The sequence below is a fragment of the Symphodus melops genome, assembly GCF_947650265.1.
Source record: "Symphodus melops genome assembly, chromosome: 20".
Lineage (NCBI taxonomy): Eukaryota > Metazoa > Chordata > Actinopteri > Labriformes > Labridae > Symphodus > Symphodus melops.
This window is the reverse complement of record NC_136710.1, coordinates 10280362-10306948: the sequence shown is the minus strand read 5'-3', so window position 1 is coordinate 10306948 and position 26587 is coordinate 10280362. Positions and strand designations below refer to the sequence as shown.

The 26587-nt window shown below is 43.6% G+C and overlaps 2 protein-coding genes across 5 annotated transcripts; both read right to left on the bottom strand.

The window, feature by feature from the left end:
- Positions 1 to 1123: 1123 nt before the first annotated feature.
- Positions 1124 to 19397, bottom strand: neurl4 (neuralized E3 ubiquitin protein ligase 4). Of its 4 annotated transcripts, XM_079370830.1 has the most exons (29): positions 19173 to 19395; positions 15079 to 15583; positions 14925 to 14990; positions 14358 to 14839; positions 14144 to 14255; positions 13974 to 14062; positions 13794 to 13866; positions 13230 to 13503; positions 12862 to 13043; positions 12689 to 12774; positions 12435 to 12597; positions 12121 to 12331; positions 11934 to 12010; positions 11766 to 11844; positions 11424 to 11593; positions 11150 to 11278; positions 10771 to 10916; positions 9436 to 9654; positions 9207 to 9305; positions 8965 to 9117; positions 8722 to 8889; positions 8454 to 8612; positions 7504 to 7683; positions 6862 to 6955; positions 6664 to 6771; positions 6429 to 6573; positions 5682 to 5794; positions 5290 to 5449; positions 1124 to 5196 (listed from the first exon to the last, which is right to left on the bottom strand). In XM_079370830.1, exons 1-29 carry the CDS (start codon positions 19335 to 19337, stop codon positions 4992 to 4994), a joined length of 4812 nt encoding a protein of 1603 aa, XP_079226956.1. In that variant the 5' UTR covers positions 19338 to 19395; the 3' UTR covers positions 1124 to 4991. The 4 variants fall into 4 exon arrangements, with proteins under 4 accessions (XP_079226956.1, XP_079226954.1, XP_079226957.1 ...); XM_079370828.1 differs by having other exon boundaries at positions 6429 to 6771; positions 11126 to 11278; positions 19173 to 19397; XM_079370831.1 differs by having other exon boundaries at positions 8722 to 9117; positions 19173 to 19397.
- A 996-nt stretch (positions 19398 to 20393) lies between these two features.
- On the bottom strand, positions 20394 to 26528 carry shbg (sex hormone-binding globulin). The gene is made up of 10 exons (XM_079370836.1): positions 25525 to 26528; positions 24867 to 25005; positions 24483 to 24766; positions 23547 to 23638; positions 23013 to 23202; positions 22650 to 22811; positions 21731 to 21887; positions 21450 to 21586; positions 21098 to 21302; positions 20394 to 20978 (listed from the first exon to the last, which is right to left on the bottom strand). Exons 3-10 carry the CDS (start codon positions 24570 to 24572, stop codon positions 20845 to 20847), a joined length of 1167 nt encoding a protein of 388 aa, XP_079226962.1. The 5' UTR covers positions 24573 to 24766; positions 24867 to 25005; positions 25525 to 26528; the 3' UTR covers positions 20394 to 20844.
- Positions 26529 to 26587: the final 59 nt, after the last annotated feature.

Below are 26587 nucleotides of genomic sequence, written 5' to 3'. Positions count from 1 at the left end.
TATATTTAGGCCCACAGGGACTGTTGCACAAACTACAGAATATGAAATCATGCTGCAGACAATTTCTCACTGTTCATATTTATTACTTATTTTTCTACTTTTGATGTTTTTGTAAAATCTCAATAAAAACTTAATTTAGGCTACAACAAAAAATAATCGTTTTGCTGCTCTGATGTCCATCAATATTATGCTTGTCTGTGCATTCATTTAATGCAACCTGTTGGATGAAATTACAATAAATTAACATTATGTTATTGATACAAGTTAAAGTATGCCGTTGACGGTAACACACACACTTCCTGTTTCCCAAAGCCTGCCGCTGTACTTCTACCTACACCTGGATGAAGGGGACTTCATTCAGCTGCACTCCGTCACAGAGAGGGTGTAGGGTTTGGTTTGAAAAAGGCCCCGTGTGTGTGTCTGTGTCTGTCTGTGTGTGTGTGTGTGTGTGTGTGTGTGTGTGTGTGTGCATTTGTGGGCTCAGGAGAGGGTTTTTTTTTTTACCTTCAACTGTCTGTAACCCCCCCCCCAACCTTTCTGTCGGAGCTGGGAGCTAAAACAGCTGCTGTAGTCGACTATCTTGACTTTTTTTTTTTTTTATTGTAATGAAACAAAAGACGTGGAAGTTAGTTTGTAATGACGGTTGTTAAACTATTTATTTTGAAAAGGAGCCATTTTCTTTGAACTACTGTGACCATGCATTTTTATAAAAGCACCCACTGTAGCTTGATGCTTTTGTTTGGAAGTGAATGCTGTTTGTCCGGGTTTGGGAACATGTCAACAGTTGTTGTGTAAGTGTACAAAGAACTTTTCGCTATTTTTTTAAAAACTGTGTCAGATTCTTTTTTTGTTGTTGGTTTCAGGCATATTTGGAAGAGTGTGTGTGTGTGTGGAAGTTAAGCTGTATATATGATTGAAGCTGAACCAAACTTTGACAGCGCCTTTGTCCATTTCTCTCTCAAGAGCTCACTCAGAGGGTTTTTTCCTCTCAGACTGAAGATTTTTTCACGCACTGCTGCTTAAAGTTTGACCTCCCGTCCCACAGAAACATACCTGGTTTGGTTGGTACATGTACTCGATGTGTTGTTACTGATATTTTGTAGCAAAGGCCTATTTATTATTATTATTTTTTTTAGATTTATTGTTTGGGCTGTTATTCCTTTATATTGTAGATAGAGTAGTAAACCTATGGGACAGGGAGTGAGGAATGACATGGGTAGGAATACAACCCACACCACCTGTTTTGAGGATTTTAACTTCTTGTAGATGAGACGCCCGACTGAAACACTAATCCAACCAGTGCTGCCCCGCTTCTGAGAATAAAAGCCACATGAGTCCGGTTGAAAAAATGTACATCCAGGTTTCAGTCAATAAGTTCTCTTCTCATCTTATGGTTTTCATGTACAGATAAAACAAACCAGATATCATAAAAACTCATGTGTGAGATTTAGATTAGCCATTGATGTATTTCTAAATTCAAACTAGATGAAGCTAGCTGTTCTACTAGCCACATTTACATTACTTTAGTACTCTATACTTTATTTAGCCACATAACTGTTTCTGGTTTTAAGCTCAAGTACAAGCTTGGGACGATAGTGACAGCTCTAAATAAAGGGGACATTCAAACAAAACTCAGGGTCCAATTTTAAAATCTTAACTGGTGCAGATTACTCTTTAAAGATGCCGACAGATTAGAAAACAAAACAAACTATGCAACCCAACAACAGATCTGTCACTTGTGATTAATGTATTTGAATTAGAGTTAAAGCATCATTATGAGTTTGTGAGAAAGAAAAACCAGTAAATTGTCTTTTTTTTTTTTTTTCAGTTGTTGAACCTTTGGCTAGTTGTGTCTTGTGCTGTTTCAGTGTCTGTATTTCCATAGCAGGAAAGAGCTGCCCTCAAAGCAGCCACCATTTCTGTAAAAGCTATGAAAACGACTCACTATTGGCCTTAATGAGTAATTAGTCAACAGCATTTTACAAAAGGTGTGATTGACTGAGTTTGCAACACTGCAATAACATGTCAGTGAACAGACTTTTTTTCCTATCTAAATAAAAATGTAAAAAGAAAGGAACCGAAAACACCAGTAGAACTTGTCTTTTCTTCATGGCACTTTTTTTACAGCCCGTATCACCCTAAAAACCCACAATGTATCCATCCTTCTGTGCATACTGTCTGTCAATTTATTTTCATTTTTTATAAATCAGGAAGATATGATTTGTTATGTAACAGCCTGTACAACGCAAAATATAGAACACACAAAAAAAAAGAAAATTATACAAATTAAATTGTACAAAGCAGCAAAGGGCCGTAAAACAACCCATAAACTATTTTTTTCACATTTTTGATTGGAAGTTTTTCCTTTGCCAGACCCCGAAGATCTTCGATCAGTCAGATCACAGCTGCTCGTAGAAGGTGACTAAACTTCTGTTATATTCATTTTTGAGTTAGACTCTTCAAAACGTGCCTTTAGGATGACTCGTGGGCTTTCTTCTTTAGCGGGTTAAACTGATTGGCAACAGGACCGAGAACGCTGTAAAAGATGGAACACTTTGGAAAGCTGTTCATATACAATCAACATCAGGTGGATGTTTGAAATTAAATAAAACCCTTGTGTAAAAAAAAATAATGGTCAAATGTAAATCAATGATGTGAGTTGGAAAAAAAAAAAAAAAAAGGACTGCAGAGCCCTAATCAATAACATTCAACATGTAAACACCAGCATGGAGCATGGGACTGCAGATCTCTGGAGGTCCAACAAGGTAAACGCAGTCAGACGAGAAGGATGGATTGATCAGATTGGAGGTGTGAATGGTTCAACAGTTGACGATATAGTGGCAGCAAGACAGCAAAATAAAGTCATGTGGATAACCCCTAAAAAAAAGTGTTTCCAGTCCATATGACCACCTTCAATTTTCATGCTTGAGTTTCCTCAACTAGAAATGAGCTCAAATGAAGTTACAGCCAGGGCCCTATTCAAAAGTAACCTGATTGGATCTTGAAAACCAGTAGTTCAATATAGAACAATAAGGGAAAAAATAAAAAATATAATGAGATCAGGTAATCCATATGAAACCTCCCGTTTGTGTAGTTTGGATTTAAACCAAACCAGGATTATTTTGATCCAAGCAGAGGTCTGGATTACAAAATGTAACCATCTTTTGATGTATCAGCTGATATTTTCAGTGAGTAAAAACAACATTTTATCATTATGTTTATACTTCCCAAATCTGTTGCTCTTGTATTTCTGACTTTAGGGTTGTGGGGAAAAAAGGAGAAGCAGGGAGTTTATCCTTTAAAATATCTCACCAAATGCCTTTCAATATTAAGCATAAAATACTGAAAGCAGTTATGAGGTTTGTGTGGATTTGTGCATCCCGGTTGACAAAGTATGTTATAGTTAGTCCTGTTCATAGCACTGGTAGTCCAGATTTCTTCATCTTTTAGATTCTGTTTCTTCATGGTTTATCCAATCTGGTTTTTCTTTGGAAGAACAAGACAAACATATACTGGATTACCTGAACTGGATAGCAAAACACTGATGTTTCAAAATCCAGATAATTCTTATTGAGAATAAAACTGTTGAACAACCAGACAAAGGAGACCGATAGTTTAGGAGTAACCACAGGCTACAAAGCGGTTAACAACCCTTGTCCCAAACCTTACTTTCGGCGTCTCCGTAGCAATAACTAAACAAGTTCTTGCATAAAAACGTGAGGTCACTTCCTTTAATGAGACTTGATTTGTTGCCAGGCAACTGCAATCATTTCTCTATTTGTAACCGGCCTCATCTAAAACGCTGAAATGTCATTTGTACGCTTCAGGTTTTTTTTTTTTACACAGCGTTTTTCTCTGTGAGTTTGCGATGGTGGATTTGTTACCTATTACACAGTCCGGCTGCCTGTTTCTCCTTTTTTTCCCTTGAATCTCTGCTACGCTTAGTTAGCATGCTGCTTCTAGCGGTAGCGTCATAGTTAACATACAGACATTAATAGCATCGTTATTCTGGAAGCTAATTAGCATATCACACATATCTTCTCCTTTTTCTCCTTTGCCTGGCTGGTACAAAACACGTTATTTATTATCTCCAAACAAACTTTTAGCTTGATGAAAGGATGTTGTCAACCTTTCTGTTAGTTCTTCCAGTTTTACTCCACAGTGTAAAAGCCTGTGAATGATTCCGATCTGACAGGACGAGACAAAAATGATGCTAGGCCAAAAACAGAAATAGAAAGAGGACTGAGAAAGTAGCGAGACTGCTAATGTGGAGACACGTAGAGGAGAGCAACATACATCGGTACATGTGTAAACATTTTTTTTTTCTTCCTCCAGTTTTAAAATATTCCCCTCAAGTCACAATCACAAAGACACTCTTGGGTTCATTCTCAGATTCAAATGTCTTTCTGTTTCTATTTAAATATTTCTTAAAACATTGTCACTCTTTTTCTTTTTTTGATCCGAGTTTCAGTCTTTTTAGGTGACAAATGTTTGACGTGCAGGCTGGCAGGGGGAAAACTCCTCCCAAAATATAACACTGACCGGAGAAGAAAAGGTGAGAACTGTCAAAGTAAGCGCCTCGAAATTAGGGGCAAAATAAGAAAGCTTGTGAGGGTGAGGGAAGAAAAATTAAAGACAACAAAACCAGAAAAAATACTAAATGTAGCGAATGTCTCACACGTCGATATGAAGTAAGTTTAAAAATCACCCACGAATGTCCAAAACATAAAGTGCAGGCAGTGTCTGTTCTTCTTTGAAACCGCCGTATCCCCGGCAACTAAAATAGTCCAAGAGCAAACAACTGAAAATAAACAAAACTAAATCAATAACGCTGAATTGTCAACAATCCACAGCAGGAACAGCTGTATTCCAAAGGAGTCTCTAGCTCAAGGCAGGGGTTGGATTTGGTTGTCAGTTTTATTAAAAGTACAAGGAGTACCTACACGGATTCTCCTCACTTCCACCCGAATGCCTCTCCCTTACCGCCCTGTTCACTCGACCCGGATGAGCAGTCCGTAGAGGAGCGTGCCGCCCTCCTCCTTTGTGATCCACTCGATCTCCGAGTTGCTGAAGCGAGGATCCAGAGGCTCGCTGTTGCCAAGCGTCTGGGGTCCCACTTTGTAGGAGCCGGGACGCACACACACCTGGAATCCCACCTGGGCCTGATGGCAGCGGTGAGAACGGGGGTCCTGAAATCTGCAGCAGGGGAAGAAGAACTACAAGTCAGTATGTTCGACATTTACTTGAGGTTATTTTGTTAGCGCTAAAAAATAAAAGAGGAAAACTTACTGCACTTTAGGAGCAAAGATCTCCATGCCGGAGTAACGCATGGTGGGGGAGAGCCGCACTCTGGGAACCTCCCTGCCAGGGGCGCTGTTCTCTTCAGGCTCACTGTAGCCATTGGGTCCCTCCGCTTTTACCGGGGACACTGAGAAGATGGACGACGTTCCTGCTACAACAAAATCACATCAACAGAGCTTTTTTTTTTGCTGATGCTTCTACTTTAAGAAGCATTTCAAAAGTCAGTGGTTAAAATCTCTCACACAAGCAGCACGAGCTATGCAGTGAGAATTAAGAAAACACGTTTTCTAGATCGCTTCGGTTATAATGTTTCGGAGACTTCTAAAGAACACTCCCTCAACCTCAGCGATACAGAGTGTGTGTAAAATGAGCTGTCCTACCGGCCAGCAGCTGACTGTGGTCGAGAGTCCGTCGCAGGGCTCCTACACTGGTGCCGTGGTAAGCTATATGCCACTTCTTCAGTGCGTTGGCAACCTCACAGTGGGGCTTGATCCTGCATCAAAAGATGAAATCAAAGAGGTACATTTTCACCACAGAGCTGTGCGAGTTTAAAGGGGACATCAAGAAAAAAACACTTTTACAGTGTTTTTGAACATTTATTTGGAAGACCCGAGTGTCTATCGACCCACACAATTTAAAATAAATACACCCAGCCCTTTGTTTGCGGTCTGCTTCAGTCTTACCAAACAGAGAAAATCAATCCATTTCAAACTTTCTCAGTTTGAGAAAGCACAAGTTGGATTCTGGTAAATAAATACCCTCCTCTCTCCTGGTGTCTCCACCTCCAGCCTAGAGTAAAACTTTTGTGCAAGTCTGCCATCTTTACTCTCTCTCCAGAGCAGCGACGTCTACGGGGGGAGGTCATTGTATTTAAAGAGACAGACACCAAAAGAGTGTTTAGAGAGAGCTGGTTTCTACAGGGTCACAAACCTCCTCTGGTGCTTGAGTCATGTTATATTTTGACCGAAGCACATTACAGATGTTTCACTTAGACCACAGGGGGACTGTTTGAAAAAGGGGGGGATAATATGTCCTCTTTAAAGCTGTAGTCCCTCTGAAAACATTACGACAGATATGGTTCCACACCTCACAGCTCTATCATTTATCTAACTGTGAGGTCATCTCACCTGAGGGCGAAGCGGCACCAGCCGAAGGGCAAGGCGTAGTCCCGGGGTGGCTCTCCTCTCTTATAATAAGCCTCGTCACCCCGGAGCTTGTGGCAGGACTCACAGTAGCACAGGTTGTACTTAGCGTCTTCGTTAAAATATCCATCTGATAGACGAAGCGGAGAAAAACAAAGATCATCGTTACACCGGGACGTGATATGGGATTGGAGGCAGAGAAGACTTTGGTAAGACTCACCTGGTAGCGTGAGCAGGTCCTTGAAGCGCGAGCACAGAGCCTGGTACTCACAGGTCTTGTTGGGGTTGACCTCTGGAGGGGGCGTCCAGCACACACTCTCTTTGATTCCTTTAGAAAAAAAGTGGTTTAAAAAATAATAATCAAGACTTGAAAGAACCTTTGCGAAAAGTTTCCAACAAGCAGCCAGTCGATACTAACCGTCAACCATGTCTGCCTTCTCCATGTCGCCCTGACATCGTGGTTCAACAATTTCTCCCCCCACAGCTGGCACGTTGTTCGTAACTATAGTAACCTGCCATAAAACAAAACCCAACCATGAGCAGAACATCAGCAACAGATTTGATCCAAGGTGATGACATGCTGACAGAAGATGTTCGACTTGTGGACTGATTATGGATAGGAAATAAGAATATGAAGTTGTCACTGAGGATTCGACTGAATCGTAGAGGACTGTACTTTGACATCTTAAAGACGGAACCATCCAACACAGAACTTTATAAATGTTTATAAAGAATCTTCTCTCCTGTTTTTCTTCTTCTGGGATCATACTGATGATAAGCTAATCAATGAAATATTACAATAAGAAAACGGTCCAAATAATATTGTATGTGCAATTATCTCAACCAAGTGCAGGAACTGCAATAATAATCATTGTCTATAGCCTTTTTTTCTTTTTTTTATTGCTTCTTCCATCTTATTCTTTATATTGTTACTTTTTTTGTTACCTGCTACATTTTATTGTATATGCTGCTGGAACCTAAATGTCCTTGAGGGTGTCATCCCAAAAGGATTAATAAAGTTCAGTCTAAGTCTAACAAACTCTGTGGGAGTAGATCTGACCTGTTCACATTGGCCGTAGAGATCTATGAAGGGGTAGCAGGGTGAAGGGATGTCCTGCGCTGCCACACCCTGGTCCATGCCGTTGACGTAAAGGTGAAGACAGCTGTTGGCATCCACCAGCAGACCCAACAACGTCCCTTCAGGACAAGTGTCCAGGTTAGGACCGTAGTTCTCACATATCTGCAGAGAGGAAGACAGGATTGAATTTTAAGGAAAGGAGTGGACTAAAACGAGTCAATGATGATCGTGCATACTGATCACTGTACAACCCGTTTGTCATTTACAGGAGCAACAACCCTTCAACATGTTGACTCTCTGTACAAACGAAACCGGTCTCATATCACCACTGCAACAATCTCCACAAGTGCAACTACAGGTCCTTCACTGGCTAAGACCACTTCCATGAAAACATAACAACACACCCAAGACAAGGCCGTCAGTGACTTTTCACCCAGAAACCCTAGAGCCCGGCGACTGTGAGGTACCCCCCCCCCCCCCCCCCCCCCCCCCGAGATGATCTCCAGTCTGTTGTTCAGAGATAGCACGCAGGGGAACACTCCAGCTCTGCAGCTTGGAACGGTCATGTTGAGGTGCGGCTCAGAACAAACCCAGGTCACATTCATGTATGCCACTACAGTGCCATATCATAGCAATCAACACTCTCATATAGGTTAACTATGTGCATGCATGTGTGCAATATTACAACACTTTACATGTATGGACATGAGGGCAATGATGTGTCATAAAACACAGGGACTAAAGATGGACATGAGCCCTTTACATGTTTATGATCATGAATGTGCACTGTCCCTACTTTAAACTAACCAACGAGTCAATGACGCCTCTGACAACACGTTCACATATATTCAAATATAATATAGTCACATGTAAGAAAAACATCAATGGACATCTCCAACATGAAGGAGGCCGTTTGTTTTTGTTTTTTTCACCTTAAGAGAGTTGTGGAAGACCGAGTCTCTCTGCAGCAGCCAGGCGGAGCGTTTCAGACAACACGCGGTGGAGGGGAAGTTGAGCCGGTCGGGTGAGTGGCCGATCACCCCTAACGACAGCGACGACGTCCAGGACAAGTTGAGACGGTCGATCTGAAACTGAGGACCGAAGACACTGCAGCTGTCACCACTGAAACACTCTGAGACGTGATGAAGACGTCTTCACTGAGCGGATATGCCTCCACACACAGTCGCCATTAAATGTTACCTGGAAAAGCTGCTGGCGAGCTAGAGGCTGGGCGGTGACCAGCAGGCCCTGGTTGTAGCTTGACACTCTGGCTGCTGTCAGGTTCTGGTTGGACAGTTGGATGTTTTTGCCGTGGTTCTCCAGGAACGCCATGACGGTTGGTACGAGCGCACACGGCTCGGCCTCGACCTGGAGACGTGGCACCGACAGTTTGACATCGGGACTCTTTAAAGCCGGGGCGCTCTTCTCGTCGAGGGTTCCTACCTCTCTGACCGGGGTGCTTTCCTCCTCTCCTTCGCTGCAGCTGTCCGAGGACAGCGAGGGGGCCTTCACGCTGTCCATGTCCTCCATCAAAGATGAGCTCACTATGGACACTGCCGTTATCCGCCCATACAGGTCCAAAACTGCAAACACGTTCTGCGAGGAGGCAGGGGGAGGGGCTTAGTGGACGTACTGGTGGACGCATGTAGCAGTCGACTGAGGTAACGATATGCATGTGTGTGTACCTTGGATACTGCAGTGGCTGCAGGTCCCATGTCTTCTCCATCAATGAAGATGTGCATTGTGTCGTCACTGCATCTCTTCACACCCACACGGTTCCCAACCTAACAAATCACATCCATTTAAGATTCAGAAGTAATTAACTATTGGAGTGCAATCTTTTCTCCAGTCCATTATAGACATATAGACATTTGAAATCTAAAAGGTATGTGTTCAGCTCTCAGCACAGCTCACCGTCAGCCGGTCCAGTGAGCAGCAGTAGTTCTGCCGCTGCAGCACACCGTTGCGACGGACTTCGGAGCCGCAGAGCAGCCAGGTGACCTTGGTGCGAAGCTGCGGGAGGGAGGGGGAGAGACCTGACAGCGGGCAGGACGGCAGCTCTGGGGGGGACAGCGTAGTCAGACCGATGTGCAGCGAACCACACCACTGCTCGTCCACCTCATCGATCCTCAACTGCAGAGGAAGGAGAGAGAGAGAGAGAGAGAGAGAGATTAGTAAGGAGAGAAATAATAAAAAAAAATAAAAAAAACAGTACAAGCTACGGAGGAGAAACAGACACCATGGGCGTGATCTACTAAAGGACTGCGCTGCATTTGACACCGCTAACTCGAAGCAAACTGGGGAAAAAGCATTGAATGCAATCCACAAAACATGCAAAAGGTAAAAAGCACAAAAAATGCACTGCCAAGCACATAACGTCCTGGTTGGGCCTGTTCCATTTGTATTTATGTAAATTAGGAAATATTCAGAAATTCAGTGTAAAATAGTCTCCTTCTTATGCCAAAAAAAAGAAAAGAAAGAAAAGACTAATTTTAAATACCAATCAATTCACACAGACCAGTGCGAACAAACCACAGACGGTTACATTGATTCTACTAAACACCATAAAGACCTGTGTATTAAACAGACAATATTATCTCTCTCTATTACTATTATTAATATAATCAGTCCAGGGCTGTCACAGACTCCTCTCTGTGGAGAGGTGTGGAGATGTTACAAAGAAGGATTCATGTTTGTTTCTCCCTTCAATGAGGAAGCGTCGTTCTCAAACACTCAAACTTGTTCCAATACTTTTCGATCACAAAATAAACCCTGAAAGTGTTTCCCCCTCCCTGCTAGCTCATCGTCTGTACCTCGGAGCATCGGAGCTCATCTCCGCGTAGAGACGCCTTCTCTCCTCGTTTCACGGCAAAACAGTAAACTGTACGGAGCGGGAGGAGCAGGGGTCCTTCAGAAAAAATTAAAGTGGCCAATCGCTACTTGTTTTTATTATCTATACTTGTGTTTATTTTTAATAGTGGGAAGAAGTGCTTTTCCTGACGTCAGATTTTTTTCTTTGTATTCACACAGTCTGTCGACCGAAAAGCTGCCCGTGGACTACAGGTAGTTCCTGAGTTACCTGCTGGAGACCCCTGCATCAGCACTGTATGCTTTGTGAATTAGCAATTTTTGGAGCTATAAGCGGCTTCTATTCGTCATGTATCCAGCCCCGTGTCGTTTAATGATAAATATCCAGATCTCACTATTGAGGAGGCAGAAGTTTCACAGATGAGAGCCGGTTTTATTTACCTCGAACAGCTCGTCTGCTTTGAGCTCCCTCGCGCTGAACACGATGCCGTGAGCGTAACCTCCGACTCTGACGGCCTGGCAGCCCTCACCGAGGAGAAGCACGTTCTTACCGTGTTTACTGTGGAGCCGATGGGCAACACCTGCTACTACACACGCACACACACACACACACAGAAGAAATCGAACACAAGGACATTTAGCATACTTCATATCCACTTTGATTTGTTTATTTATTTTTAAAAACACTTAAATTAATTGTATACATTAGATTTAGTTTCATGGTTCATTAAAGCAGTGAAAGCAAATATTATATGAACTTAGAACCAAAGTTATGTACTGATTTGAGTTTGCAGACCTGAGCGGGGACCCTGGTGTGTACCTGGAGAATGGATGGGGAAGCTCTTCTCAGTGACGTTGCTGGTACAGAGACTGTTGTCCAGCGGACCTGAGGAGCTGGTGATAGACACCTGAACACACTGACCGTACAAGTCTATCACAGCAAACACTTCTGAGAGAGAGAGAGAGAGAGAGAGAGAGAGCGACAGAGAGAGCAAGAGAGAGAGAGAGAGAAATGAATGAAATATGATCAAGCTGGTGCCGATTCAACCAAATCTGTATCGAGTATTTGTGACTTTGGACGACTTCTTTGTTACCTGGTGGCAGACCGGTGCAGGCCACACCTTGGTCGATGCCATTGATGTAGTAGTGGAGGTCTCCAGTGGCCGAGCGCATCATGCCAATCCGTGAAGCCGTGGTTAAGGAGTCCAGGTCACAACCGTAGTTGTTGCGCATCGTGTTGCCATCCTGCATGATGGCTGTTCCACTGTCGGAAAGAGAAGAAACTTGTGTTCAGCTCTGAGTATCCGAACAGGCTTTGAGAAGCACCGTCACATTCGAGATGTAGAAAGAGTGACCTCATGACCACCACGGGACAGAAAGTGGTTTGAGGCTCTGACGCTGAACAACAAACGAGCCTCCGGAGTCTTATCTTGTACCTGAGCATCCACGTGTCGTAGTCGATGTCAGTCATAGTGTTGGGAAACTCCAGCTCCTCTGGCCTGATCGCCGTCACTCCTGGACAGAGTGACGATCAACAGTCATGTCAGGTGAAAATACGTTTTTGTGTCGCGCTTCGCATGTTGACACGTTTACAAACAGCTCACCTGCTTCTATTGAACCCGACCAGCGGTCCACCATCTTCTGAATGATGATTTCAAACAGCTCGCCGTCTCGAAGGCACCTGCAGGAGCGTGACTTAGTTATTGAGTCGTGATGATCCAGAAGTCACCTGAACAAGTTCACTTTTCTTCACACTTTTTTATTTTTTTTTATTTTTATTTTTTAAATCACCTGTTGGAAATGACGATGGCGTCGTTGAACTCGCTGCGGCAGTTCTGCCGCAGTGCGGTGCGCCCCCCGTTGGTGATGACGGCGTTGGTTCCGTGCAGCTGGTGGAAACGAAGGTCGTTGGTTGTGCTGGCCCCTCCCACTGAGCAGGGACTACCAGGGGACATGGCTGTGGGGCCCTCGGAGCTGTCCTCAGGGAGAGGCGGGAGGTCGACTGAGAAGAAGAAGAAGAAGAAGAAGAAGAAGAAGAACATTTAGAAGCTTCCGTCTTATATCGCTTCCTGATGGACCGACCGAAACCTGTGTTTCTCTCTCACCCATGTCGTCCATGATGGTGGCCTGAGCAGCCTGGCCGTAAAGATCGACCACGGCGTACACGCTGGGAGGGACGTTCCAGGCTGCGGGGCCCTGAGCCACGCCGTTCACAAAGAAGTGGAGGCTGCCATCTTCTTTCCGAACTACGCCAACGGTGTCACCCGCCTGCACGAAGGGAAACGTGTCAAACATGACTGCACGGTGAAAATGGGAGAGTGTCTGTGAGCTCAGAGACAAGACGAGGAATCTCCCTCACTTTAAGCCGGTCCAGGTTGTGCCCGTACTCGTCCAGTATTGTAGTTCCATTGTGCATGACACCGTTCCCCGTCATCATCCAGGTCCCTGCGGGACAGCCGACTATCAACTCAACTGACACCTCAGAAAGAAGCCCTCACTTTTACGCGGGCGGGTTTTTAACGAGTGTTTTACCTGAGCGCAGGTTGGTCATGGTCGAGGGCAGCTGCAGGTACGCAGGGTTGTGCGTTGTGACGCCTATTTCGATGGAGCCCGCCCACTTGTCCACCATCTTGTCAATGCGAACCTGGAACACCTCGTTGGAGCGCAGCGGCCGCCTGCTCAGCACCACGCCGTGGTTGAAGTCGTCGGTGGCGCTGTGGGAAAAAAAAAGAGGCGTTAACTTAAAGCTTATCGAGTTCTTAGATGAAGGTGGAGCTCTAACAGAGTACTAACCCACACTAAAATCCATCTGAATCCTCTTGTTTGACCAGTTACAGTAAACAACAACATCCAGCACGTGAAGAAAAGAATCCATAATTCACAACAGGAAGTGGACTCACTGTGGCCGCAGGGCCGTCCTGCCGTCACTGATTATGGCGGCCTTCTGACCGCAGTTGTGGTGGAAGAGTAAGCGGTCGGGCCCCTCCGGGTCTGGTGTGAGGGAGAGGGCCGGCCTGGGTCGGCCCACGTCCGGGGACAGAGCCCTCATGATGGCGTTGTTGCGTCTGAGGCGGTCGCTGTGGTTGTGGTTGTGGACTATGGTGACTTTGACGGCCATGCCGTAGAGGTCGACCACGCCATAAACCACGGCGGGGGTCTGGGCTGCCGCGACCCCTGGAATATAGAGGAAGGATTAAGAGTGGAGACAAACGCTATCAGTGACTCATCCAATATTGAGCTTCTTTTCCAATTATCTTGGAAATGTATGATCTTGGGATCATACATTTATGACCAACAGTTTCTTTTTATAACAGTTATTTTCAATCACTTATCTAAAATCATTACCCCCCCTAATAATAATCAGAACAATAATAAAAGCACTTTTATTGTGACATCATGTCTGCCCACTTCGAGCCCAGGCTTCCCCAGCAGCGGTTTTCTTTTCCCCTCATGAGCCGCCTCACCTTGGTCGATTCCGTTGATGTAGAAATGGAGCGCCCCGCTGGCTTTGCGCATTAAGCCGATGTGATCGCCCTCCTGAATGTAAACCAGAGGGGGGAATGAATGAGATCATGCACAGACACAGTTCCTCGCGCTGACGACAGGACAGGACGTATTGTTGGAGCGGCGGAGCGCGCACAAACCTGAAGTTCGTCGAGGCTGAACTCGCAGTACTCTCTGCGGGTTCCTTTCCCGTTGGTCAGTATCCCGCAGCCGCTCATCATGATTGTACCTTAACGCCAACACAAACCGAATGAGTTTAAGAAGGCCTCCTGTTGAAAGTTTCTATCTGTTGTTGGGTCATTTGTGCTACCTGAGCGCAGATTAGTCATAGTTGCAGGATAGTCCAGGTTGTTTGGATTGTGTGTGGTCACTCCGATCTCGATGGATCCCGACCACTTGTCGACGAGCTTATCGATACGAATCTGAAAAACAGAACAAATGCATGCGTGAGCCAACCTTTAGCCTCGGGTCTTTCACTCATATATATATATATATATATATATAAACATGTATCCCTGAAGCACCTCGAACATCTCGTTGTGTCGGAGCGGCCGGTTGGTCATCACCACGCCGTTATTGAACTCGTCCAGTGGTCGCCGGCGCTCCGCCGTCTTGTTGTTGTTGCTCAGTTTGATCAGCGTGCCGCACTTTTCGTGAAACAGCAGCGCGTCGTTTGTCGTCATCCCGCCCGTCACAACCCCCTGCCCGACCCCTCCGTTACCAGCGGGACTGCTGTTTGTGTTTTCACCTTCGCCACCGCTGCTACTACCTCCTCCTCCTCCTCCTCCTCCTGTCGTCCCTGTCCCGCTGTCGCTGTTGACCGCGCCTCCTCCGCTGCTGTTGCTCCCCCTCTCATTTCTAGAAGAAGACTCGGTTCCTGCATTTCCTCCTCCGCCGCTACTGCCTGTTCCTCCTCCTCCATCCTCCCCTCCCCCCTCGTCTTCAGAGCGGTAAAAAGAAACTATTGCGTTGTTGAACACGTCAAACAGCTGGTGCTCCGTTAGAACTGAAGGAAGAGAAAGAGAGGAAGTGGTCGGTACAGCAGATGATGCACATGAGTTCTTTACCTGATCCCGGGACGATTCTCTTACCCGTGTCTGCTTCCAGGTTGTTGGGGAACTTGTCTGGTCTGCTGTGACTGCAACTAAGCTCAGGCACTGAAATGAGAACCGAGTGCAAGAGTGTAAAACTACAAATCCCAGAATGCAGACGGGTACCACACTGATAGAAAAGAAAGGTTCCCACCTTCATCTCCGTTCATCATTCCATTCATTGCTGCCACATTCATCAGTGCTGTGATCCCTGTATCCTCCCGCACGCCGCACACCACCGCCTCTTCCTCCTCCTCCTCATCCTCCACCTCCTCGTCCCGTTCTATCGTCTCTTTCTCTGCGGACGGCGACGGCGGCTCACAGCTCACCACTGTCACTTGAGTGCACTTGCCGTACAGGTCCACCACCGCCCACAGCTTGGGCGGCAATCCGCTCGCCGCCGCGCCGCAGTCCTGTCCGTTCACCCAGAGGTGGAGCTCGCCACGAGAGCTGCGCTGGATGCCCACCCGGTCGCCCTCGGCTAGCTGGTCCAGGTCGCGGCCGTACTCCTCCAGGACCGAGCGGCCGTCGCGTAGCACCGAGCAGCCCGACACGATCCAGGAGCCGCCCTTGAGGCCCGTGGCGCTGCTGGGGAAGTCCAGCGCCGCGGGGTCCAACGCCGTCACGCCAATCTCTATGGAACCGCTCCACGAGTTCACCTGAAGGAAAAAAACATATGAATTATTTTTTTTAAAAACATTCGACTTCAGCGACTGTCTGCCTGCAATGTTGTTGATCAGTATGAAGTCATGTGTCACAAAAAAATGTCCACAAGCTAAAAACGATTCATCAACTTCAATGACCTTTTTTTGTTTTTTGGGGGTTTTTTTAAAGAGAGAAAAAGGTAAAAAAGATCAGCAGTCTGCCAGCAGTTGTGACTCTGAGCCGTGATGTTGAAAGAGTGATGCACTGTGCTAAAAACTGCAGGACGATATCAAGTGGAAAACAAAGTGAGCCTTGTTGTATGATCCATCTTGTTATTTTTAGGCAATCTGTCAGCAGAGAACGTAGCTCAGGGAGGGCTCCTTTGAAAAGACAGCAGGACGGTGCGAACACACAGAGACCAAAAAAAAAAAAAAAAAGAGAGAGAGAAAAAAGCTCTGTGATAGGCAAATGTAGTGGAAAGACTGAGTGTCTAACAGTGCACAAGTGTGACTATTATTATCTGGCAGGACAGTGTGAAAAAAAATGAACCCGGGGTCAAACAAATCTATTTCTCATTAACGCTTCTCTCCTTAAGAACCGACCAATCGCGTGCACCGTCACGCACTCTCATTAAAAGACAAACTGCTGGTGTGGTCCGGCTGTGACGATTAAACTTGAGCACACAAGAGCAAACAAGGCGTCACCTTCATGATCTCCCCTTCAGAATCGGAGAACACGTTAAAAGATCCTTCTGTTTGTGCCCAACACTGGACTCAGCTCCCGTCGCATCCCAGAGATCCATTTCTCCTTCCGTGAAACTAAAAACTAAGCTCGGAATGATGAGATGCTTTATTGATCTCACGGTGGAGGTGAATTCTGTCTCCTTTTTTTTTTTGGCTCGGCTGCAGAGCAGAGTCAGAGCCGCTGGTGGAGAGTCACAGTTTAAAGACACTTCAGCCCAGCAGATGCTTTTCCGACGTGAGGGCACCGACCCGCGTCATCCAACTGAGGAGCGATGTCCTGGCTGGCTGCCCTCCCTCCCTCCCTCCTTAGAGAACGACATCCAACAAAAAGCCATGCAGTGGATTCCTTAAGGAAAGGTAAACGAGTCGGAAGTACTCGGAAAACTTCAAGCTCAATCCTTGGACACCTCCCCCCCCCCCCTCCTCCTCCTGGTACTCCACAGGACGCTCGTGGAAGTTGGCAGAAAATCCTCCCTGATGAAGTGACCTTGAGCATAACATTGAAGCTCAGACGGCTCCTGGGATGTTCTGTTCAGCAGCTCACCTCCATTATGAAGAAGAAAAAAAACAGAAGAGACTCTTTTTTTTTTTTTTTTTTTTTTTAAAGTAGGTTGTTATTTGTTTTTTTCTCCGCTCCTCCTGGTGTCCTCCTCGACTCGCTCGCAGGCGATATGTAAGTCAGTGTGCTACGAACGCCCGGGTATCTGGGTTAACAGATTTAGAAGGAACTCATCCTGACCGGGTCGCTGTGTGGAGGAGACAGACATCTCTTTCCTTTCGCTCATTCACTTATGTAATGGCAGTCAGTGAGTCTCTCTCTCTCTCTCTCTCTCTCTCTCGCTCTCTCACACACTCTCTCTCTCTCATAACTGCAGGATACAGTCAAACACGCCAACTAGGACCATTGGACAGCTTTTGGATATAATTAAAAATTAATTGCATCAAAAAGCAGGGCATAGGAAGCCTCCACTAAGACTGAACAGAGGGAGAAGGTTTTCACTGTGAATAAGGGAGAGGTGAGCGCTGGAATCAGCTTCATTTGTAGAACACTTTTACATCTCACCGGCCGGTGATCTACCTTCAAATGCAGACATTTAAAAGTGGATCTAAAAGGGAGACTGGACGTCTGCTATAAACCAACATCTTCTTGCTATCCTGCAGGTTTATTCATGTGTGCAACAAACATAGTGTCTCTAAACTCTGTCATCCCTGGAGACCAATCAAACATGTTCTTACTAATACTGTTGAAGGTAAATAAATGGATGCTTAGAATGTCGTTTTAGCATAGCACAGCATGTTTGAGCTTTATTTACATAAAGGAGGTGGCTGTTGGTATTAGCTTTTTGTTGAATCACTGATTTATAAAGAGGTTTCAGGTTTCACTGCTTGTGACACGCTGATGCTGTCGTTCTGTACTCCAAGCTAACAGGGGGACGTGTGTTTTCCTCTTTCTCCAAAAAGTCGGCTCCTTTCTCAGTAAACCGTTTGTCCACACGCTTCATTTTCACATTCTCCTGCGCTCAGTTATGAAACATCTAATGTAGCTTAGTGCAGGCCGGTAGACAGGATGGGCAGTCATGCCAATCTGTGATGGGAAAGTATTGATCTTCAGACAGGCGATGCATGTCACGACAGAGTACGAGGCTGTTTATGAGAGCTCTTATCAGACTGAGAGCGCCATAGAGAACGGGTAATCATTCACGTACACGAGGAGCTCCATGTCGAGCTCGGTTGGCAGCTTCCTTTCTCAGTATGTACACATCTCCAGTCGCAGCAGCACACGCTCTCTGAAGCTGCCGCGCTGTTGTCTGTAAGTCTGAAGGCTTAGAGAGGACTTAAGAGGCCGATGCAGACGAGCCTTCTGACACTGATAGCGGATCCAAACGTAAACACTGTGCACAGGAGGTGACGTAGGATGAACAGAACTGAGTCACAAGGAACAAGGCCGAGATAAGCACTTGTGTTCAAGTCATGATAAACAAAAGCTACACATTCAAGAGAATAGGTGAAATATGGAGTGGAAATATAATGTACAAATAATGCAATGCAACTTTACTGGAGTTATCAGAATAATACTTTTTACTGTGAACACGTCTCTCTATCACAGATAAACTGAAGAGTGTGTTCACAGAGCAAGAACACAACACGTTACTCCATATTATTCATCACACTTTGTACATTAGATATTAACAGAAGACTCAAGTCAAAAATATGAAATGAGGGCAACTACTCTAGAAATAACACAAGAAAAAGCTTATTTTCCCAATAAGAGTGATTTATAAAGTAAAGTGTGTTCAGTGTGTTGGTGAGCCTCCTCGTGCTCAGGTTACAGCACACGTTGTTGTGTTTGTATCATTGTGTGAATCACACCATGAGGGTGACCACTGACAGCAGCTCAGTGTCTGCAGGTTTACACACACACACACACACACACACACACAGCTGCACACAGTGTGTTTACTAACCCACTGCAGTCACGTTAGCTGATCTTCAAAACAACAGGGCTCCGTTAACAGGCGTACTTTACCTCTTATAGTTTAATAATTAACAAAAAGCCCATAGTCTTACTCGTACCCTGCAGAACAGCCTTCAGATCAACCCTCTCTATGATGAGCACAGCTAACAGCAGCTTATCATTAGCTTGGTATAAACATGTCCACATATAGAGACGCATCTACTAACTCTATTTATTCCAACTTAATCTCTGACAGGCTCTGCAAACCAGCTGTGCAGCCTCGCTGTCACAGTGTGGACCCCCGTCCCTGCGGACAGAGATGGACCTCCGGCCCGTCAACCTGCTCCCGGACTCCCGCTGCTCTCAGCCTGCAGCTGCTGCTGCAGCGGGCCTGTCGGTGTTTACCTTCTTATCGATGCGAACGGTGAAGACATCCCTGTCCCTCAGCGGCTCTTTACTGAGCACCAGGCCGTGGTTGAACTCCTGGACTGGCTGGTTGCGCCGGGCGGTTCGGTTCGAGTTGGACAGGCCGATCAGCTTTCCGCTCCGCGGATGCAGCTCCGCCGCCATCTTCAGTGGGCGGCCAGTGTTCACGACAGTCGGTGTTTGCGACAGTAGCGTTACGGCAGACGGCAGATTTCTGCAAACTGCACCGCACCCTTTTCTGTTAAACACGAATCACTCAAATAAAATCATTAAGAGTGAATTATTACATTAATTTTAATGTAGTGTTAAAACTGAACTGAAGTTTTATATTCAAAGTACACATAAGCCTTCATACTTTCCTACGTCTGCTTTTTTCTATGATGTTTTTATTTTAGGTTTTTTTTATGTCTAAAGCATTTTTCATCACATCGATGTGATGTGTGTTAGAATATATTTGTATTTGCTTTTACTCTGGTGAAAAAGAGAATAGACTGTGTTGTCCCAAAGGGCTACAAGCAATGACACTTTCTTTTTTTTCTCGTCTTATTTCTTCTAAGTTAAAAAGGATTCATTCATTCTAATGTAATGAAGCCCCCCATTTACTTAAAAGACAAAGTGAGTATGTCATCCTCTCTGTTATGTTCAACATGCATTTTTACATGTGTTTATTTTATTTTATTTTTTTAAGGAGAACCTAAAGTTCCACAAAGTAATACAAAATAAAAACTTTGAAAAATAATGATCTTCTTTGTAGAAGATAATTATATTATGTGCACAAGTTAGATGATAACTTGAGGGAACAGGGTCATTATTTTGTAAACACCACGGCCTGTAAATATTCACACAATATTAAACTTATCTTGTTTGCACTTTTGCACAAGTTGTTTTTTTTAAATGTTTGGGTCTTCAGGGTCACCGTACTTTTTGTCAACGAAGAGGTTAAAACAATGAACCTTCTTTAGTGTACCATGATTGAAAATACATACCACTCATTGAGCTTTAAAAATAAAAGTGTAGACAGTAGCCCATGTTTGTGTGATATGCAACACCAAATTCAACTCATTGTATATTGTATACTCAACGTAATGATTAGGTTAGAAACGTGTGATAAAATCAAAAAAAGCCTTCGACTTACTGACAATGTGCATTTTTAAAAGCTCTTCTTAGTGTTGTATTTTACTGAAAATAAAATAAAACAGCTCATTTACACGTTTTAATTGTTAGAAAGTACGGATGGCATTTTTCGATGTTATCTATCCCAATCCACTAGAGGGAGCAATGTCCATTCGTTTCTTCTGTTTCCTGTATGAAGCAATACAATTAATACAATTTTAATAGGAATGATATTTTAATTCATAAACATCCATGTACCACGGTCACAACAAATCTCTTAAATGTTTCAGATTTATGTTGGACTGCAAAACCAATGAACCTTTTAGTATGAACTCATCAGATTGTCAGTTGGCAGAAACACCACATTTAAATACAGAATGAATCAGTTTAAAAGAAAATGTATTGTTATTGGGGTACATTTTGCTTTGTAAAATGATATTTTGACAGTTTTGTAATTTATACACATTGTGTTTAAATTGCTTTAAAAGCATCCAATAAAAACATCTTCCATGCATTGTTGATTTATACTTCCTGTGGTTTATGCTGGACAACTGTGAGAGGAGATTGACACGTGTTTGACAGCTGAATCCAGGTCCAAATCTCTCCCTTGAACCTGGATCTTCTCCAGACAACCTGTCAGAAACTGGGAGCCAATGTTGCCCTCACCCTCACCTGCAAAAGGAAAAAGAGTAAGAAGAGCAGCACTGTCTATGTTTAAAATGTTGTTATTACTATTTCAAAGACCTTTCATCTGAAGACACACAATGCACATAATGGCCGATTCATCTCACCTAAGAGCCCACCCAAGGCAAGGTGACCCTCCCTCCATGAGATCAGATAATCCTGTTGGTCTATTGGGCGGATGGGGAACCTGGTTATCTTTGATTCATCCCCGTGTTGAATCATTTGAATTGAGTCCATCTTAAAGATTATCGCCAGACTCTCGAAGGTGTCTTTCATATTGAATCTATCTGAACCGAAATTGAGAGTGACCTCCTGCAGATTCAAGAGAATAACAGAGGAAACAAATTCCCTTAACTCAATGGAAATTAATCATATTGATCTTCCTTAGACAGCCGTGAGAAACTTTATACAGATGCAAAATGGGATTCAGTTTGGCTAATGTTTGGTCTTTGTACATACCTTTGTGTTATTACTGGCAACTAAAGCAAGCATGAGTGGTTGCCCAGGAGCCTTGATGCTAAAAATGGTCCCATCCATCTTAGTAAAATCTGCCTTTATTTCAAGTTTAACCCCATCACCTTCCATGAGGGGGAAGTCTGTGAAGGAAACCAAATAACTTACAAATATTAGAGCAAAATATAGATTAAAAAAATATGTGAAATTGCAACATGAGAATGCATGATGTTAAAGGGGTTCAAAAGATTCTCAGAAATCTTGTATTATCAAGCAAAAAGTTCCACCTGAGGTGTTAAAAATGGCAAATCCAGTGCCAGGGAAGTAGCTGCCAGGTTGGATATGTTGGTAACAAGGCCAGAGCTCCCCGGCCTCTGACTCCCAGGGAATGCTGAGGTTCAGCCAGCTTCCTTCCTGCACACAGCCATCCATCTGTGGCTCGAACTTTAGGAAAAAATGAATTTATTGGAATGAACCATACATAAAGACGTGTGGAAAAACAGGGGCAGAAGATGAGTACAGAGAAAAAAAAATTTAAGGTCATCTTTAGGACAATGACACCCTGTTTGTATTGTACTGTTACCTGCACTTGACCCCACTATCTGTTTTGTTACAACGAATAGCTGACTAAATGTTGACATTAGGTCATGCAAGAAAAATTTTGAACTGACATTTAACATTGGCACAGGTAGACATTCACCACAGAAGAGGCAGGAATGATAACTAAAGCCTTGATTAACCCGAACGCAATGCAGGACAAATCAATCTCAACTTAAAGTCCTAAAACAAAACAGCAACTGAATACCGTAGGACCATAAACATTGAAAGCTCTGAGGGAATCTTTGCAATGTATCTTCAGTTTGAGTATTTATTATTTTAAGAAAAGGGGTACGATTTTAACCTTAGTTGTGATGTGACTTAATTTATTTTATGATACAACACTATAGACTTGATTCAATATGACATAAAATACCCTGGAGCATATAGTATATGACACATACCAAACGATACCGCACCACACCATATCATACAAAACCATACCAGCATAAATACTGTATATAAACATTCTGTACAGTATGTAAAGTAAAAAACTGTCTTCATTAAAATAAACGGCATCAAGCTTTATGCTGTGTATTTACTGCTTAAAGTACACATTCAAGCAGAGATGAAAACTATTGCTGTTCAAAGATAAAGTGAGACACATACCTGAACTAACAACTTTCCCCTGTCGATCAGGATACCGCCCACAGCCAGTCGAAGTTTACCTGTGAGAGGCTCCTCCTCCTTTTTTGGCTGCATTCCTACCACCAGCGCATGGGAGCCGTCCACCTTTAGAACCACAAACCTCCCTTGGTTGCTGACCTCCAGCTAGATGGCACCAGAAGAATTCAGATTAAAAGTTTCTGCATTGCAACACATTCCAAGTGTGCTGTATGATACTTATGACAGAAGCCAAATAATCCATGGTTTAGCCTTAAATCTAACAAATGAAAGAGTTTCTGAAAGCAGTTACATTTCAAGTTATTGTAACTTGATTCACATGAACTTCAGACCACACCGGACACTCACTGTGTGCCATTTTCCATCATTAAGCTTGGGTCCTCCCATCGCACTGACAAGCATCCCTTCTTTGCTGATTTGCATCAGAGGTATCCCGTCCTTTAGGGCTAAGACAAACCAGTCCTCCCCGTTTTTTGTGTCTCCATAGAAAATTGCACCTTCTGCGTCAAACGTCCTTAATTGAAAGCATGATTTGATACTGTAATATTAGAAAAACAGAAAAACAGGCTTTAATTCAAAGGACAAAGGTTGATAGGGAAAAGAAAGATGATTTATCTGTTTTTCCTTATTACTTTTTCCGGAGTTGCATGTAAGTCTTAATGCTGACCACCAATAATTTGTTAATGACAGAGGGGTAAAAACACTACATTTCAGGGTTCCAACAAAACGTACGAAAAGTATAATGAAGGGGATATATGATCGATGTGATTAGAAAGACAGGTCATGGATAAACAATCCTCAAATACGCAAAGGCCTTTTAAGCCTGATTTACTGTTTGAAATTCAGCTGACATGATGTAACGGTTTCCTCCTGCTGACGTACCTCCTGATCTCACTGAGGTTGGCTGTCGTGTGGATCAGCGGCCTCCAGATGTCTCTCTCCTGGCCCAGATACAGGATTGCGCTGCCTGATACCTTTTTTTTTTTAGAAGACACAGAGTTCACAATGTACTCATTGAACAACGAATCATTACATCTCTTTCCTCTACACAATTCATATTCAATGAACACCGACTTTTGAGTTATATTGTCAGATATATGGATCGGTTAGTGGTCCAACACAATTTGTAACAGAGATAGCTTTATTCAATACATGAAGGCTATCTAAAACAACAATGTCATTACAAGTATATGTGGCTTCACTCATTCTCAAAAGAAAATAAAGAGGAAAAATCCAGGTGGAGTTGGTGACATAGCAGCAGGTCTATTAAAAAAAAAAGGTCCAGAACTCAAAAAAACACCTTATGTTTTGGAGATCATTTGTCCTCACACAAACAGAACAAAGTTCTAAGTCTAAACAAATTTAAAAGAGCATTCTGAGTAACGCCTCTTCATCTGGCACCTGAACTGCACACAATGATAGTTGACACAGGGGAGTTTTACTATCTAACCCACGCTGTGTCTATACGCCATCATTTACAGTAGAGTCGATAAAACGTCACAGTCACAGAGACTGTTTAAAAAAAATAAATAATACGCACTACAATCTTTGACAATTATTCCCAAATGTTCAGGGATCTGTTCCGGACATAACATCAAGGAAAAACTCGGTCATTCCTAAAACTTTTGTGAAACTTTAGAATGGGTTTCCCCTTATTTTAAAAACACATTTAGTTCATATAAATATTTTCCTTTGTATAATGACAAAATTCATACTGATTTTTCGGTCTTCATATTGTCTCTCTTCTGAAATCTGCTCCATTATGTTTAACAACCAATCCAAGGCTTTCTTATGATGGTTTTTTGCAGGTGAACATACCTTACCAGGTCTGTTCCCCTGACCCTCAGCTCCCCATCCCAGCAAAGCGAGCAGCAGTCCACCTGTTATCATTTTCCGAGGCACAGCCATCCTTCAGTGTATTCAGCCACCCAGACCTCCCCGTCTGCAGACTCCACACTACCCTGAGGTGTCAGGAAGAGAAAGACTCTGTAATGCGTTGGTGTGCTACCAAACTGTCCTGGGGTCCAGAGGGCAAATACAGCACGGTCAATGCAGGTCATCGATCCCCCTTTAGGGTGCGCTTCACGGTTATGTGGATGGGACTGCAGACAAAAGAGCAGCAGGGAATCACGAGAATAAAAGACACAACATATAAATTAAAGGCTCAAAAAAAAAGAGTGTCAAAACAGGAATTGAAATTACATTTCCATCAGTGTGTCAACTCCTGCCGTGTTGATTCATGAAGGGTGAGCGACCTTAGTCAGACCACTGATTTGTGTTTACCCATTACACAGGAACCCTGGCTCACAACTGCTGGCTTTGATTCAACGCGTGTTTGTGCCTGTGTCGAAGAGTGACGAGGAGAGAGAGAGAGAGAGAGAGAGAGAGAGAGAGAGAGAGAGAGAGAGAGAGAGAGAGAAAGGGATGAGTTGAGGACAGTGCTTTAAGTCCCAAATGTTTATTGTTTCTCCACTGCTCTCTCTTCCTTTGATAAGGACTCATTCTAGGAATTAGCCTATCCAACATCCTCTGTAATACTGGGAAAAGTGCCACCCACAAAGACTTGAAAAGTAAACAACCAACTGTTAGTCAGTTGATGAGTATTTAATGCTGATCTGAAATGTCAAATAACACCAAAACATTAGTGTACTGAAAGTCTAACGCACAGCAGATCTTGATGTCACAGTAAGAAAAACAGAAGCGTAAACTGGAACATTATCAATGCCTGCGTTTCATTTATCTGGGGAGGTGTATTTGTCCTTGTAAGGTCCCAGTAAGTTCAATAAGCCAATTTGGTGTAGTGGTCAACCTGTGAAATAACACATGATGCAAACCTGTCAAAAAGAATATCTCACTATACCTGCATGAGCGAAGGGGTCAAGCCAATGTGGAAGTGCCTTAAAACTGCATCCTGCTTCATGACCACTAGAGGGAGATTGAGCTAGTTGCAAAAGGAAGTCAGATTCTAAACCTGATAGGAAAAAAAGGCTCTTTATATAATTGATTGATGCAAGGGTGTACCTGTGATTTATCACAGCAGCATGGTGATCAGGATAGAGAGACATCGATGTGTATCCACACTGTTTCCTCAACGTGGTCACATCTGGCCTACAAAAAAGGATGACGTGTAAGGAATATGCAGTCAGTGTGCCACTGAACAATCTTTACAAGTGACCCTGCCGCACGCCTTGTTTTCCTTATTCACCCATGAACACAGCCATAGTTAATGCTATTAGCACAGTCTGTGCTTTTTCTACAATGAAAATACAAAAATAAAATATTCTGAGGAAAACCATTTCAACACATAAACACTGAATTTAGGACAAACAATCGTGCCTGAGGACTAAAATGCAATTTGTTCCGTCATGATAGATGATTTGTGAAATGTATTCATTTTTTTTTTCATTCTTTTGATTCCTATTCAATTTTGTCAGAAGTAATTCATCTCTGACATGCTATTTTTGTGGAGACGGGTGAGTCATCAGGCTGACGCTTTCTGTTTACACCACTGAGCGTCACTAGGATGAGAGAGCTCAGTCACGGCCAGGAGGGAGATGTAATCAGCCTCTGGTTTACATATCAGGAAGCAACTTTCAGTGTAGTTCATTACGATAGTCTTAGACAGACGTGACAGCGTGCTGTGGCTCATTTTACTTGAATTAAACACCATGAAATGAATAACTTAAAACCCCAAATCTGATTGAGCTCTTAAAAAGACAGGGCATAAAAAATATATAAATGTACTGTCATTAAACTCGGATCATCACAATGTGTAAACCCAATTATTTGACTTTACCAATAATCTATTTTTTCCACAACATGTATTTACATTAAAGACTACAAACCAAACAGTCATCAATTAAAGGAACACGGTCCACTTCGAGATCTCTACTTCAATAATACAGTTTGAAAGAATATCATTT

Bases quoted from the DNA above. Each gene is read 5' to 3' on its own strand.
- neurl4 (XM_079370828.1), bottom strand. From the start codon at position 19,337: ATGGCGGCGGAGCTGCATCCGCGGAGCGGAAAGCTGATCGGCCTGTCC. The intron at 12,775-12,861 runs GTAAAACACTCG...GCTGTCCCGCAG, and splicing joins CATGACCAACCTGCGCTCAG to GGACCTGGATGATGACGGGG. The intron at 9,118-9,206 runs GTACACACACAT...GCCTCCTCGCAG, and splicing joins CAGCCACTGCAGTATCCAAG to AACGTGTTTGCAGTTTTGGA.
- shbg (XM_079370836.1), bottom strand. From the start codon at position 24,572: ATGGCTGTGCCTCGGAAAATGATAACAGGTGGACTGCTGCTCGCTTTG. The intron at 21,587-21,730 runs GTGGAACTTTTT...TTTCCTTCACAG, and splicing joins TGCCATTTTTAACACCTCAG to ACTTCCCCCTCATGGAAGGT. The intron at 21,303-21,449 runs GTATGTACAAAG...TTGAATCTGCAG, and splicing joins TTGCCAGTAATAACACAAAG to GAGGTCACTCTCAATTTCGG.